The sequence below is a fragment of the Neofelis nebulosa genome, chromosome 14 (genome assembly GCF_028018385.1).
Source record: "Neofelis nebulosa isolate mNeoNeb1 chromosome 14, mNeoNeb1.pri, whole genome shotgun sequence".
NCBI classification, from domain to species: Eukaryota; Metazoa; Chordata; class Mammalia; order Carnivora; family Felidae; genus Neofelis; species Neofelis nebulosa.
In genome coordinates this window covers 23,817,930-23,831,266 of record NC_080795.1, presented here as the reverse complement: position 1 = coordinate 23,831,266, position 13,337 = coordinate 23,817,930, and the positions used below count along the sequence as shown (strand labels likewise).

The window sequence follows — 13,337 nt, the reverse complement described above, 5'->3', positions numbered from 1 at the left end:
TTCTGTTCATTTCCAGGGCCCTAATTCAGTCATGATTGTCCTTGTCATGCTGTTGAATATCGGGTTGGCCATTCTTTTTGTTCACTTTCTAACTTGATTGGAATTAGGAAAGGTAAGAATAGCCTTAATTTCTACATAAAAATCCGTTTCTAACGTTCTTTTCCCATATTCAAATTTATTTTTTTTTTTAACAACTGCATATTGTCCTTCACTTTCATTTTGGCTGTGCCTGAATGTGATTCAACATAGTTACTTAATGATATAACTGTTTTGACCCCTCAGTGAAGTCATGACAACTAGCGGTGTTAGCCCACACTTCCCTGCCGTGGCGTCATCAGCCCTTTAAATGGCACACCCCTGTCAGACTCAGACTCAGGGAAGGAGGCTTGGAATTAGGATGGGATCGCGAAAGAGATGACACTTGGAAAATTCAGCCAGAGGACCTGTTCATGTTCCCCTGGGAATGCTTTGTGGCTTTGGGGTCCTCTGGGAGCTGAAGCAAGCAGCCGTGTTGGAGAGCAAAACTTAATAATCATTCTTTTTTAAAATCTGCTGAAGCAGCCCCATCCGGCGAAGTTCTTGGCATTGGCTACTCCATCTGTCCTAGCAGAGTGTGACTAAACTGGAAATGTATGGAGCTGCATTTTTTTTTTTTTTTTCTTGATGGAAGTCAACAGCTGCCTTACTATTTTGCCATCGGACGTTTTTAGTAGGGAGCTGGGGAAACGAGCGACTGCCCGAGGAATGCGGTCGGAGGATTGTGTTGCTGTGGCCACGGTTCCAACGCTCACTCCTGTCTCATTGGAAGAAATAGGTAGCAGCATCACTCACCAGTCTTATGCCGTGACCTGCTGCTTTAACATCTCCTGGAATGTTCTGGGAGAGAACGTTTCGTTGGCTTGTGCACGACTATGTTCATTTTTGCCGTTTATTGAAGTAGGATGTATAGTCCTCTACAACGTGTGGTCCCGGCTGGATGAAACACACTTGTTGCATCTCAAGGAAAAGAAACGACACAATTCTAGAGAAGATGTGTGCATTTCGATAGCAATACATCATTGTTTTCATGTCATGCAGTCTTCCAAAACCTGTAACAGGCTGTTTAAAATTTAGCAATGTGAAGGCATTATACCTTCCTAAGAAAAAAATTGAAATATTTTTAACATTACCGAGATGAATTATTTATGCACTTAGGAGGTGCTAAATTTTAAAAGCTGAAAGACAACAGAATTCTAAGAAGTATAGTCAAAGTGTTGCATGGATTGCAGTAATCGGTGTTTAAAGGATTCAGTTTCATTGCTGACGTACTTTACAACCAAATAAAATCTTGTCAGTGACTATGTTAATTCCCATGAAAGTTAAGCAAGATGCTATTAATAACTGCTCTAATCTTTTTTTTTTCCTCCAACTTAAATTTTTGTTGAATACATTCAGGTAGAGCATAAAGCTTTGTTAAACCTGTGCTTCTCGATTTTATGCCTTTCGTGTCCTTCAAAGTCCTTTCGTAATTTTATTTCACATTTTAAAGGTTTAGACGTTTTTATTTAAATATTTGTCTTTTGCAGTCCTTTGTTATTCTGACATAATCTGATTTTTTTTTTTGCTGTTTTATAATTTATCCTTTATTACTCAAACGCATGCTTACTTAGAGACACTACGTGGTCTTTATAAAAATAATTATTTAAAAAGAAATCAGGGGAGGAAAGGTATCTTAAATCTCTGTAAGACATTACATCGTGGAGAAGGAGCTAGCTATTCCTAAATATTTTTCACAGTCTGCATGGTTTAATCAGATTCTTGTTACCTTGTTTGCTACCTTTTCAATGCAGAAGAGACAATTCACAGGTTAGCACAGGTGTGGACTGAATGCTTTGTCCCCTGCAGGGCAGTAACCCAGTGGTGTTTCTTGCAGAAGTGCAATATATTGAGAATCCTGGGTGTGACCGATATGGAATAAAGAAGAAAGCAGAAAGAGAGCAAATGAAAATTACAACTTGTATATTTATTTATTTTTTACATTTTGCTTTGACTTTTAAATTTAGGAAGTACGTTTTTTTAGCCAAGAAACGTTTCAGCTCCTGTCAGTCTCCGTACACTCACTGCGCCTTCCTAACCCCATAGCTCTTGATGCTGGGAAAGCGGATTTTTTTTAAAAAATAAAACAAAATATTTAATCTTAAGTGTTTATTTAAAACGTGTAATGCTTTGGAAATAATGGGTAACAGATAACTAAAGGATATGTTTATAAAGTCAGCATGTTCCATTTATAAATATGTGTATGATTTATAAGCTTTTTTAAAAACAAAGCTCAAATTGTTGGTATTTTTCTAAAATGTGCACAGCTGTATTTTACATGAAAGGCTCTTTCTAATGGGTTGTTATACTGTACTCTACATTTTGGACAGCACATGAAGTCTGCCAATGTACTTAATAAAACATGACCTTGTTTATTTAAAGTTTCTTGCTGTGAAAAAGAACTCCCTACCTGTGAGTTCCTTTATTTATAATCCTTGAAACCAAAATGTATAATGTACAGTTTTCACAACTGTATCTGCTCTAATAAAAAAAAAAAGTTGGTTATTAATAAAGTTGCAGGTGTGTTTCCTTTGTGAGTAAATTATGTGGAATTTTTTGATGGTGGTTGTATTAAAAGAAAGATCTGCTGAAAAATTAACAATAGAAATGGGGTGTAAAATGCTCAGAGAAGCCACATGGTTAGGAGGTACTCATACCGTGATATTTCTTTCTGCATTTCTTTCTTCCCGGGCGTTTCAGATAATTTTGTAAAATAAGATTCATTTTTCTGCTGAGTGCCTTCATTATTTGTATTAGGACCTTATCCGGGGTTTTATGGTTTTTTGCAGGTTTTATGCTCCTGTTTTTAAGGAAAACCCAGAGTTGGAGTAAATCCCCCTCCTGCTTGGGTACTTTTCAATTAATTAAAGTTTTTGGATCATTGTGCCCCAAATAAATTAATATTTCGCTGCGGCCCCTGTTTAGACACATTTCTGGAAGCTTAAGCACACTGTGCAGTTGAATAAGCTTACTGCCACTAGAATTTCCAGCCCCCGGGCTCCCTTTGAGGCCGTCCGATGCTGGTCTAGGCAGCCTTGACGCACCGCGAGCTGCCAATGAGGTATATAATAAAAGGACCACCTCCAAAACGGCTTCCCAGGGAGCTGCTGTGGTGCTCTTAAATTCCCAAATTAGTCACTCCTGTTGAAGGCTAAGGTATTGGAGACCCCAACATAAATAATGCATAAAGTTATCGCCTCTTAAGTTGTAACAGATTTATTTATCAACTTAAATGATTAATCTCCTAGTAAATCCTAAAAGAATGGAACACAGAACACACTGTTTTGGAGCAGGCGGCAAAGGTACAGGGTGCAAGAAAGATTATTGATTCCAGTTTCATGTCCAAACCACAAGTTTTGATGGCCGAAGCCAAAGCTGGGGTGAAGTCTTTGTGGTTGGGAAATCTGGAAAATATTCTACATGCCCTTTTAATGCAATAGCTATTTCGGGAGCTATGGTAAGCAGGCTCCCCAGGCATACGCTCAGTGCAACTCGCGGCCCTCCTCCCATGCTCCGGAAACTTGTGTAGCCTCCTCTTTCCAACTTACTATGTGGCTGTACACGTGGCATATTTCGCCAATACAGGAACCCAGCAGTTCACCAGGCTGAGTTTCGTGATCCCAGGTTTGTGGTCCAGCATTTCCTTCTTACCCCAAAAGTACTGAAAAGTACTTCAGTGTTCTGTACTAGCCTCTATAGGAGTCTCATTTATGGGAGTAGGAGCAAATAACAAAACATATAGAATAAAATGACTACTGCTGAATGAATGGATATGGATAAAATTCTGGCTACAGTCATGATTAATTGTGGATTTTTCTCAAGCCCAGACCCTGGTTTCCTCATTTGTAAAATGGGCATAACCGTAGCACTTAGCACACACTTCGCAGCGTGGTTGTGAAGGAGAAATGAGCTCATTCATGTTAAGTGCTTAGTACAGTGCCTGGCGCATAATAACTGTTGTGTTAGCTTTTACCAATTGGAGGAACTAGGAAAAAAATTTTAATTTCTCTAAGTGTCTCAAATGCATTAAAAAAAATACAGTGAGGGGCGACTGGGTGGCTCAGTCGGTTGAACATTCGACTTTGGCATAGGTCATGATCTCGCGATCTGTGAGTTTGAACCACACATTGGTCTCTGTGCTGATAGCTCAGAGCCTGGAGCCTGCTTCAGATTCTGTGTCTCTCTGTCTCTGCCCCTCCCATGCTCGCTCGCTCTCTTCCGCACTCTCAAAAATAAACATTAAAAGTTAAAAAAAAATAGATCCCACTATAAAGGCCCCTTTTTAAAGGTTATGCCACAGGTCAGATTATGTTCTTTCCTCAGTGGTGAACACTTAACAGAGTTCCTTCTCTACACTAAAATGCCATTTTCTGTACAGTATGATGTGAGACATTGGCTTTACAAAGAATTTTCACGTCAATGACTCGTTAGATTCTTATGAGATCCCTAGGAAAGAATTCTCCAGTTAATGACTTGCCTGAGGCTACCTGCCAAAATGTTAAAAAAATTATATTAGTCCCAGATCTGACTCTCAATGTGCTATTTCATTTCATATGTTGGTTATCATTACTCCACACTGTCATCCTCATCAACCATAAAAAAGTAGAAAATATGATGAAAGTAACAGTATGGGTTGAATGAACCCATTTTCATAAGTTCCTTAAGGACACTTGGTTGATTTAACTATAGTAAAGTTTATTAAAAGTTCTGAATAATTTATACTCTACTGTTTCATGACTTTTAGTCCGGTATTTATGATATTTTTGAACCTCAGAAAATATTAACTAAAGTTTCACATTTAAATGGTATTTTGGAGTAAGAAACATGTCATAAATGAATTCTGTGTGTGTGTGTGTGTGTGTGTGTGTGTGTGTGCTTGAACTTGATCTCAAGAATTAACCTAGAAATTGCACATTGTGCCTAAAAGACTTAAAAGATTTAGACAGATACTGTAATGGTCTTTTGATACTTCATCACAGTGTTCCATATAGTTTCTTCAGTATTCTCTTGAATCCCAAATCTGATTTAGGTCAAGTATTAGAATTAACACAAGAGTGAGGGCCTAACCTTTGTTCGGCTAGTGATTGGTAAAGCAGTTCGCTTACTAGGATAGTGTATCAATCTTTGCCGAGAATTTTGGAGAGAAGATGTGGAGGGAGAGATAGACTCAGCAAAAGATATGACAGTATTGATATACAAGTCTTTTCTTATTCCCATCCTTGCCCCAAGCAAACTCATTCATGAAACATCAAGAACTGTATCAAGCATTTGATGGAATTATGATATTTGTTCAAAGGAAAGCAACAGAGGTCTTTGATTTCAGGAATGTAAGTCACATTCCTGCCATTGATGGCACATATTTGGAAGAAAAGAATCTGATAGATAAATATCATAGTCCCATGCAGTCAAAGCAGAAGCAAAGGTGAAAAGCCAAAGATCATCTAAAATTCTCCAGTTCTGGGCATGTTCTAACAACAGCTTCTGACCGCGGGAGCCAGCGCCTGGAATCACGTAGCTGCTGCTGAAATTGATAAAAGCCAAAAAGATGCTCACACATAGCATTGTTGTAGAGCCAACAGGTGTGGACTCCATCCCCTAAGGGCTAGACCTAGCATTTTGAAAACAGTTTTACATCAGATAATTGGGCCAAAGAAAAGCAAAGGTTAGAAACATTCAAATCTATGGAACATTTAAAAGGATAGACAAGTGTCCCTTCAATCTGTTTCTTACTCCTCAGTCCACTGAGACCAAGCAAAAATTTGGGAAGTAATCTGAACACAAGAAAGCCACAAAGAATGCAGTGCATCTGTGCCCAAAATAAGGTTTGATGCTATCTACATCTGTTTGTCATGATACAAAGCGATGTGGGGGACTCAGCATAATTTTTCATTTCTCACTGTCCACGTCATTTCCCAGTATTTACGTACTTTACAATTTGGTTTTCTTCCATTCGGATTTTTGTGTATAGAAAGAACTCCATTTTTTGTAATAATCAGATCTATATTTTCCTTCACAAAAGAGAAAACCCTACACTGTATTTTTGAGTTTCCATTGGCTCACTCCAGCTATCAACAATTTACCTGTATTTGTGTTGACATTCTAAAGACTACCTGAGTAAATTATAAAGGAAGCACTGTAAACCTACTTGCTACCCTGCTCTTTCAGGAGTTTTACTTTTATTTTTTACTTTTTTAAAGATTTTATTTTTAAGTAATCTCTGCACCCAACGCAAGGCTCGAACTTATAACCCTGAGATCAAGAGTCACATGCTCTACCAACTAAAGTCAGCAAGGCACCCCCCCACCCTTTGTTTTTTGTTTTTTTTTTTTTAAGACAAGCTTTCAGGAATTTTAATGTGGCCTATGTGTTCACTACACTGCCTGACCCCTCCGTGCCCTGCAAAACCTGAGCTTGCCATTGCACTGAATCATGGTTCTTTGTCAGTCTCCCCAGACCAGCAGCATGCTTAGACATACACAGTTTACTGGTGCACTTTGACAAACATGTCAGCTGAATTGAGGATATTAGTTCAAATAGAGAAGCATAAAAAGGCTTCAATTCAGCCATGCCACTTTCTCAGATGCCAGTTTATGGAACCAGCTACACACTTCCTTATGAGTTGTCCCCCTGTTCATTGGCTGTGCCAGCACCAAACAGCACATGTCCATTTTGGTACACTGTGAGGAGAGTTTTCGTGTCTGTAAAATGGGAATAATACCTGCCTCTTAGTGTTTTTATCAAAGTAGAGAACTTCAGTCAACTCCCCAACATGCGGTAGACTCTCGACATCTAGTAGGTAACTATTTTACATTTAATAGTCTCAACGTTACCAGCAATTTTTACTTATTCTTTCATCAAACATTTGTTATGTTACTGTTGAAATAACTTTCAGGTGCCTGGGTGGCTCAGTCGTTAAGCATCTGACTTCAGCTCAGGTCATGATCTCGCAGTTGGTGAGTTTGAGTCCCACATCAGGTGAGCTCATGTCCCGTCTCAGGTGAGCCCTGCTTCGGGTGAGCTCATGCCCCGCTTTGAGGAAAAACACAAGCCCCAAGTGAGCCCTGCTTTTCTCTCTCCCCCACCCTGTCTGTGTCTCTCTGCCCCTTACTCACTTGTGCCCTCTCTCTCTAAAAAAGAAGAGAAATAAAGGAAAGGAAAAGGGAAAAAGAAAAAGAAAAGCACACATTCTAAGCCCACAATAGAGCCTCCTTTGCCTGGAGTGCTATGTCAACAAATCAGAACTTGAAAAAGAGAAAGAGAGAGATAGAGACAGAGAGATAGAGATAGAGAGAGGGAAGGAAGGAAGGAAGGAAGGAAGGAAGGAAGGAAGGAAGGAAGGAAGGAAGGAAGGAAGGAAAAGAAAGGAAGAACATTCTAAGCCCAAGATGGAGCCTCCTTTGCCTAGGGTGCTATGTCAACAAACCAGAACTTCAATAACTTTTGAATCCCTGTAAATGTTCCATTTGACCAGAAACACAATATATCCAGTCGACCAATCCCCACACCCCAAGCCAACTCTGGGTCTGCTCATGCCAAACAAGGTTGAGTGTTGTGGCCCCAACCAATCAGATACTGTCTATTTTGCCTCATTCCTGTTCTTTATATTTTAACCTATAAAAGCATCCTGACTTCTACCCTATTTTGCAGTTCTCCAGAGGGAGACTGTTCACTTTTTGAAGTGTTAAAGTTTGTTTACATCGCCTGAATTGTTTTCTTGAATATTTTTAATAGTACTTAACTGGTGTTTATTTAAATTCATTGAAATGGAATTCTTTGTTCATTAAGCATCAGATCCTCCTGCACTAAGGAATGCATTCTGCATATAGAGTCAGTTGGACCTCAAATAGTTAAAGGAGTTCTTTCTCAAAAGCAAAGGACAGACAATAAAAATCGGGGCTCTTACTGATCAGAAGACACACTAGTGAGCGTTGATGTATTTCTCATTAGAAGCTTAGGCATGCTTGAATACGGAACACTCATACTAGGTACAACTGTTCATTAATGTCTATTACTCACAAAAACTGTACAATAAGAAGATACAATTAAAGTGTACGAGAAATGAGCCTGACACAGATTTGCCACAATGATTATACTCTTGGTTGTAGGAACAAACTTCCTGATACAGGTAGAGCATCAAGATGTTCACTGATATGCAGAAATGTGTTAATGGACCTAGCTATTATGTTTAATCACTATGATTATGAACGTAGGCAAATGGCTCTGTCTTTCAATGAAATTAAAATACATTTAATCAGAAATAGCATAGCAAAATATCATAATGTCAGATCTTCCAGTAGCATCCATTAGTGTATAAGTTCATTAATATTTATAAAGAAAGAGGATAAGAAGTTATCTGCTCAGTTCAGGGTATACATCTTGATAGCTTCTCTCAAATCCTGCATTCAGCTGAACTTGGGTGCTTTTCTTCAATAGAAAAACAGGAAAAAATTCTCCTGTTTGAAACATATTTCACTCACTATTTTAAGGAAAACCTGACATGAGATGAAAGTCACCTCCTGGGATTTTAAATAGCTTTTATATCATGAAAACACACACAATTTTTTTTTCTTCTCACCAAATCTCATGCTATATAGACCACAACAGGAAGGAAACTCTATTTCAGTGGTTTTCAAACTTCAGTGAGCATTAGAATCATCTGGAGGTAAAACATTGCTGAGCCCCACCCAATTTCTGATTTAGTAGTTCTGGGAATTTGTGCCTCTAATTTGTTTCCAAGTGATGCTGATGCCGCTGGCCAGGGGACCATGCTTTGAGAACCATTGCCTATATAATCAAGCAGTGTACAAGTATGAGGTACCAACTACAGTTAGGTAAAGAAGAGAAAGTAGAAAAAAATGCATACAACACGTACTAACATCTGGTATCACAATATTATTTGATCCTTGTAATACCTAAGGGAACTAGGAAGCATTTTCCCCACTTTGCATACAAGAAACCCAAGGCCAAGGTGGGTGAAGAGAACTGTTTGACAAAACACAGCTAACTAGCCGAGCCAAGAGTCCCACCCAGGTACCTCGGGCTCCAAGTCCTGGGCGTCCCTTTCCCCTACATCTCAGCAGCTCTGAGTCTGTCCTCTAGCCACCAAAAGGTTAGAACACAAGGCACATTGCAAAGTTGTTCTGACTGCTATCAGGCAAAATATGAAGGTTGAGTCCTCGGGGTTACTTGAAACAAAACACTGATATCTAAGGTTGAAGGTAATGCATTGTCCATGACTTGAATGAGGGTCATTCTCAAATCCATGTAGTGGTTTATCTATAGACATTTCTCAAACCACATATGAAATTGGACCTCATTCTTTTAAAGATCTGCACACTCAAATGCTTCTGTTTTATCAGATGTGCTCACATTTGTAAGCCTACACATAACTCTGTCCATCTGTGTAGTATTTCTCCCCTAGTTTTGACAGGAAAAAGAAAACAAAACTATGCCATTAAAGACGACAACAGCATCTGCACATACAGATTCCATCACGTCCTGCCGACCTTCCTCAGCCACCACCAGGCTAGAAGAGGAAACCCGATTCAGCGGAGAGAGAAGGCAGAGATTGGCAGGAAGCAAGGGGGCTTTTAGGAAAACATCCTGATCCTTATTTTTGTCAAGAGAGGTGTGTGGGATTTAGGAAATTAATCCTTCAAAGAGCATCAGACAAGTTCCCTACCGGCCTCAGAGGGTCTATCTTCAACACTGAGATTTTCCACAAATGGCAAGAATAGACAATATACAGAAGAGAAATACACAATGGTTAATAACCATGAAAGATGTTCAACTTGACTTGTAGCCAGGGAAACACAGATTAAAATAATGAGGTTTTCAAAATCCCGTGCCTGCGACACTGACTACATTCTTAGTTGAGATGGAAAAAGGGCTTGATGTGGAGTCAGCACTGATCTCAACTCTAGACATCTTTACTTTCTCACTCTGGGAACCTTTCCCAAACTCCAAGGAATGTCCCTCCTCGATGACTCCAAGCCACACTGCTTGATTTTTATCCCTTTACTGCATGAACCATTTGTGTTTCAAATCTGTCTCTACTACCAGGCTGTACATTCCTTGCGGGTAGGGACTTTGTCCCATGTCTCTACCCACCAATGCCTGATACATACATATGTCCAGTAAGACTGATGGATGAATTAATAAAACTGACATAACCTTGCCCACTTGGACCACTCACTTGCTGATGAAAGAAAGCCATCTTCTGCAACATGCTTTGAGGACATGACACTTACCATATTAATATTAGTAAGCTATATGTGGTGGGGGGGGGAAATGAATGTTTGTGGAAGAGTAAGAAGTTTTAAGCATGTGTAGAAATCCTGTTCAGATGTCACTCATTTCTACCTGGCAAAAATTATGACTGAGAGCCTTTGTAAAAGCAGTTGGCCAAGTTAATAGATAATATATCCAAGAAGGAAAATAGGTAATCCACCTTCATTAAGAAAATGATTTGTAGGGGCATCTGGGTGGCTCAGTAAGTTAAGCTTCCAACTCTTGATCTCAGCTTAGATCATGATCTCACTGTTCATGAGTTCAAGCCCTGCATCGGGTTCTGTGCTGATGGCACGGAGCCTGCTTGGGATTCTGTGTCTCCTTCTCTCTGCCCCTCCCCCGCTTGTGTGCTTGCTCTCACACGCTCACGCGCGCGCTCTCTCTCTCTCTCAAAATAAATAAATAAAATCTAAAAGAAAAAGAATGGTTTCTAATAAACAAGAATAAAGTTTCAGTTAGGCAAGATGAGTAAGTTCTAGAGATCTGTTGTACAACATTGTGCCTATAGATAACAGTACTGTATTGTGACCTTAACAGTCTTTTAAGAGGGTAAATTTCATGCTGTGTTCTTACCACAATAAAAATTTTAATTACTTCTTAACACCTTGAAATATTTTCAGGCATTTAGGATTAAGTGGATGGCGAATGGATGCCAGGTGCTTATTATGAGATGAGAGTTCCTGATTCTTTATTTGCCTCACAGTGGCAACTGTCGAGGGGAAGAAAAAATGGACAGATTAGAGCAACACTGAGGAGACAGAATTAACCCAAAGTGGTGATTTGGTATGGAGAATAAAGGAAAAGTAGGATTCCAGAATGGAATCCAGGGCTCAGGCTTGAGCCATTGAGTGCTAGTTAGAGTCCTTAACTAAGACAGGGAAGATAGGAGGAGGTATGCCCAGATGGCCTGAAGACATGGAATTTAGTTTGAGACATGGTGCACCTGATGGGCTTGCAAGATGGGAACAGCAGAGAGAATGCCATTGGGTATAGAGGCCCAAAGCTCCAGGAATTCTGTGATCAAGATGTGCACTGAGCATGTGGTGAAGGGAATGTGCAATGGTGCGTTTTCCTCTTTACAAATTTTCTGTCTATTCATTAGAGCAGGTCTCTCAACAAGACTACACTCAGGAGATTTTTTTTTTTTATCATGGTACAATATATATAACAGAAATTTACCATTTTAACGAGTGTTAAATGTATAGTTCAGTGGCATTCTATTGTGCAGCCATCACCACTGTGCATCTTCAGACTTTTGTTATTGGTATTTTTTAATTGCCTCTTCACAAAAGTAACTATTTGGTCATTCATTTCACTAATTCAGGCTTAATTATTCCAGAGGTGTTTGAAGTTATTATAATAACTTCTCTTATCCCTGAGTCTAAGGTCACTATCACATCAAATGTACTCTTTTTCTAATTCATTTTATCACGGGTTTTGATGGTTAGACCACTGTACTGATCTGTAAGCCCTTAAGCTATCTTCAGCTGAATCATGAAGGTCAAGAAAGTTTTCCTTTACGAGGAGGTGCCTGGGCCTGGCCATCAGGCCTGAGGGCAAAAGAGGGCAGCTGCTAATCACTCCTGCACAAACTCCTTCCCGCACAAGGCGGGACTGGCTTCGTGGTCCTCCTTCCGGTTATTTCAGCTTTGCGTGCCATTGAGCCTACCACTGAACTCATAGATACATTTAAACAGAAACAACAAAGTTTGATCTTGAAGTCCACGAGTATTTTTGAGTTATTATCTGGGTGGAAAGACCGAGTATTTGTTTACTGAAATAAAAAAGAAAAAAAAAAGGGAGTAAAAGAAAGAGAATTAAAGCTTCTGTAAGTCCTGGTAAACCAAAAAGGCAAACATATTTCTTCTTCTAAAAGTCTTTCAACTCTCTTACCTCCTAGAAAACAGAGTGTTACCTACTCAGCCATGAAAATGTCTGTTGATCTACAGTTAAATGATAAATCACTGGATAAACCAGAATTCTAAGTTTGCCAAAATCTTATGCTGAAATCCCAGCTACCTAAAACCTTACTACCAAGGTAGGGAATTGTTTTCAGGCAATCTCCTTCCTCTTGGCTAGATTTTTGCTTTCTCGGAGTCTTTTAATCCTTGCAGGTGACCATGTGACCTAATTCTGGTCAGTGAAACTTTGCCAAGTCTTCTGGAAAGGTTTTTGCTTTCCTAATAAAAGGGATAGACAGCAGAGAACTCAGTGTTGCTGCACCTTCCTCTTTCATCTGTCTTGAATGTAGGTGTGATGCCTTGCACTGTGGCAACCATGTTGAAACCATGAGGCAACAAGCATAAGAACAGAACCCAACAAGAATGGGGAAGCAGAAAGTTGGGAAAAGCTTGTGTCCTTAATAACATGGTTGAAATGTTCTTGTTAAACAATAAATGTCACTATGGTTTAATCCTCCTTTAAAAAAAATTAACAGCTGCTGCTAAAAAGGTAATAAAAGGAGGGAAATGATCCCAACATTATGCAAGGATAAAAGAGATTATCAACAGTATTCATCCTTGTTGTTTGCACCTACTCTTAAAAAAAAAAAAGAGAGAGAGAGAGAGAGACCATTTTATAAATCAATTTATTTCTGTGCTTGAGAGAATTGGACTTCTAACACATTGAAAATCTAAAGAAACATCAGCACAAACCCTTGACTCCTCTATGGGCCTTCCCTGAACAACTTAACCAGAACTGTTCACTTTTCTCCCCAGGTGCATCCTACCACCACACCCCCAATCTCATACATTGCACCAGTCTACCCAGTCTCTACCTTTTGAGGGCTGATTGTTGGTGCCCCACTGTACATGCTTCATGACATTTTCTCATTAAATCTATTCTTTACAATAAATAACTCTATGAAGTATTCATCATCATCCCAGATTTACAAGTTAAAAAAAACAAATCAGACTCCATGAGGTAACGTATATCCAATGGTACCCTCACAGCTAGTAGTAACAAAGCTAGAA

General features: G+C 39.3%; 1 protein-coding gene across 4 annotated transcripts in view; it reads left to right on the top strand.

Moving 5' to 3' along the window:
- Positions 1-2,588, top strand: part of JPH1 (junctophilin 1) — an 84,440-nt gene extending 81,852 nt beyond the window's left edge. Inside the window, exons 5-6 of one of the 4 annotated variants that reach the window (XM_058699881.1) lie at positions 17-112; positions 1,913-2,588. In XM_058699881.1, coding sequence (XP_058555864.1) covers positions 17-97 — 81 coding nt within the window. In that variant the 3' untranslated portion in view covers positions 98-112; positions 1,913-2,588. Of the gene's footprint in view, positions 1-16; positions 113-282 lie in introns of all 4 variants that reach the window. The other 3 variants (XM_058699879.1, XM_058699880.1, XM_058699878.1) reach the window with 3 other exon arrangements.
- Positions 2,589-13,337: the final 10,749 nt, after the last annotated feature.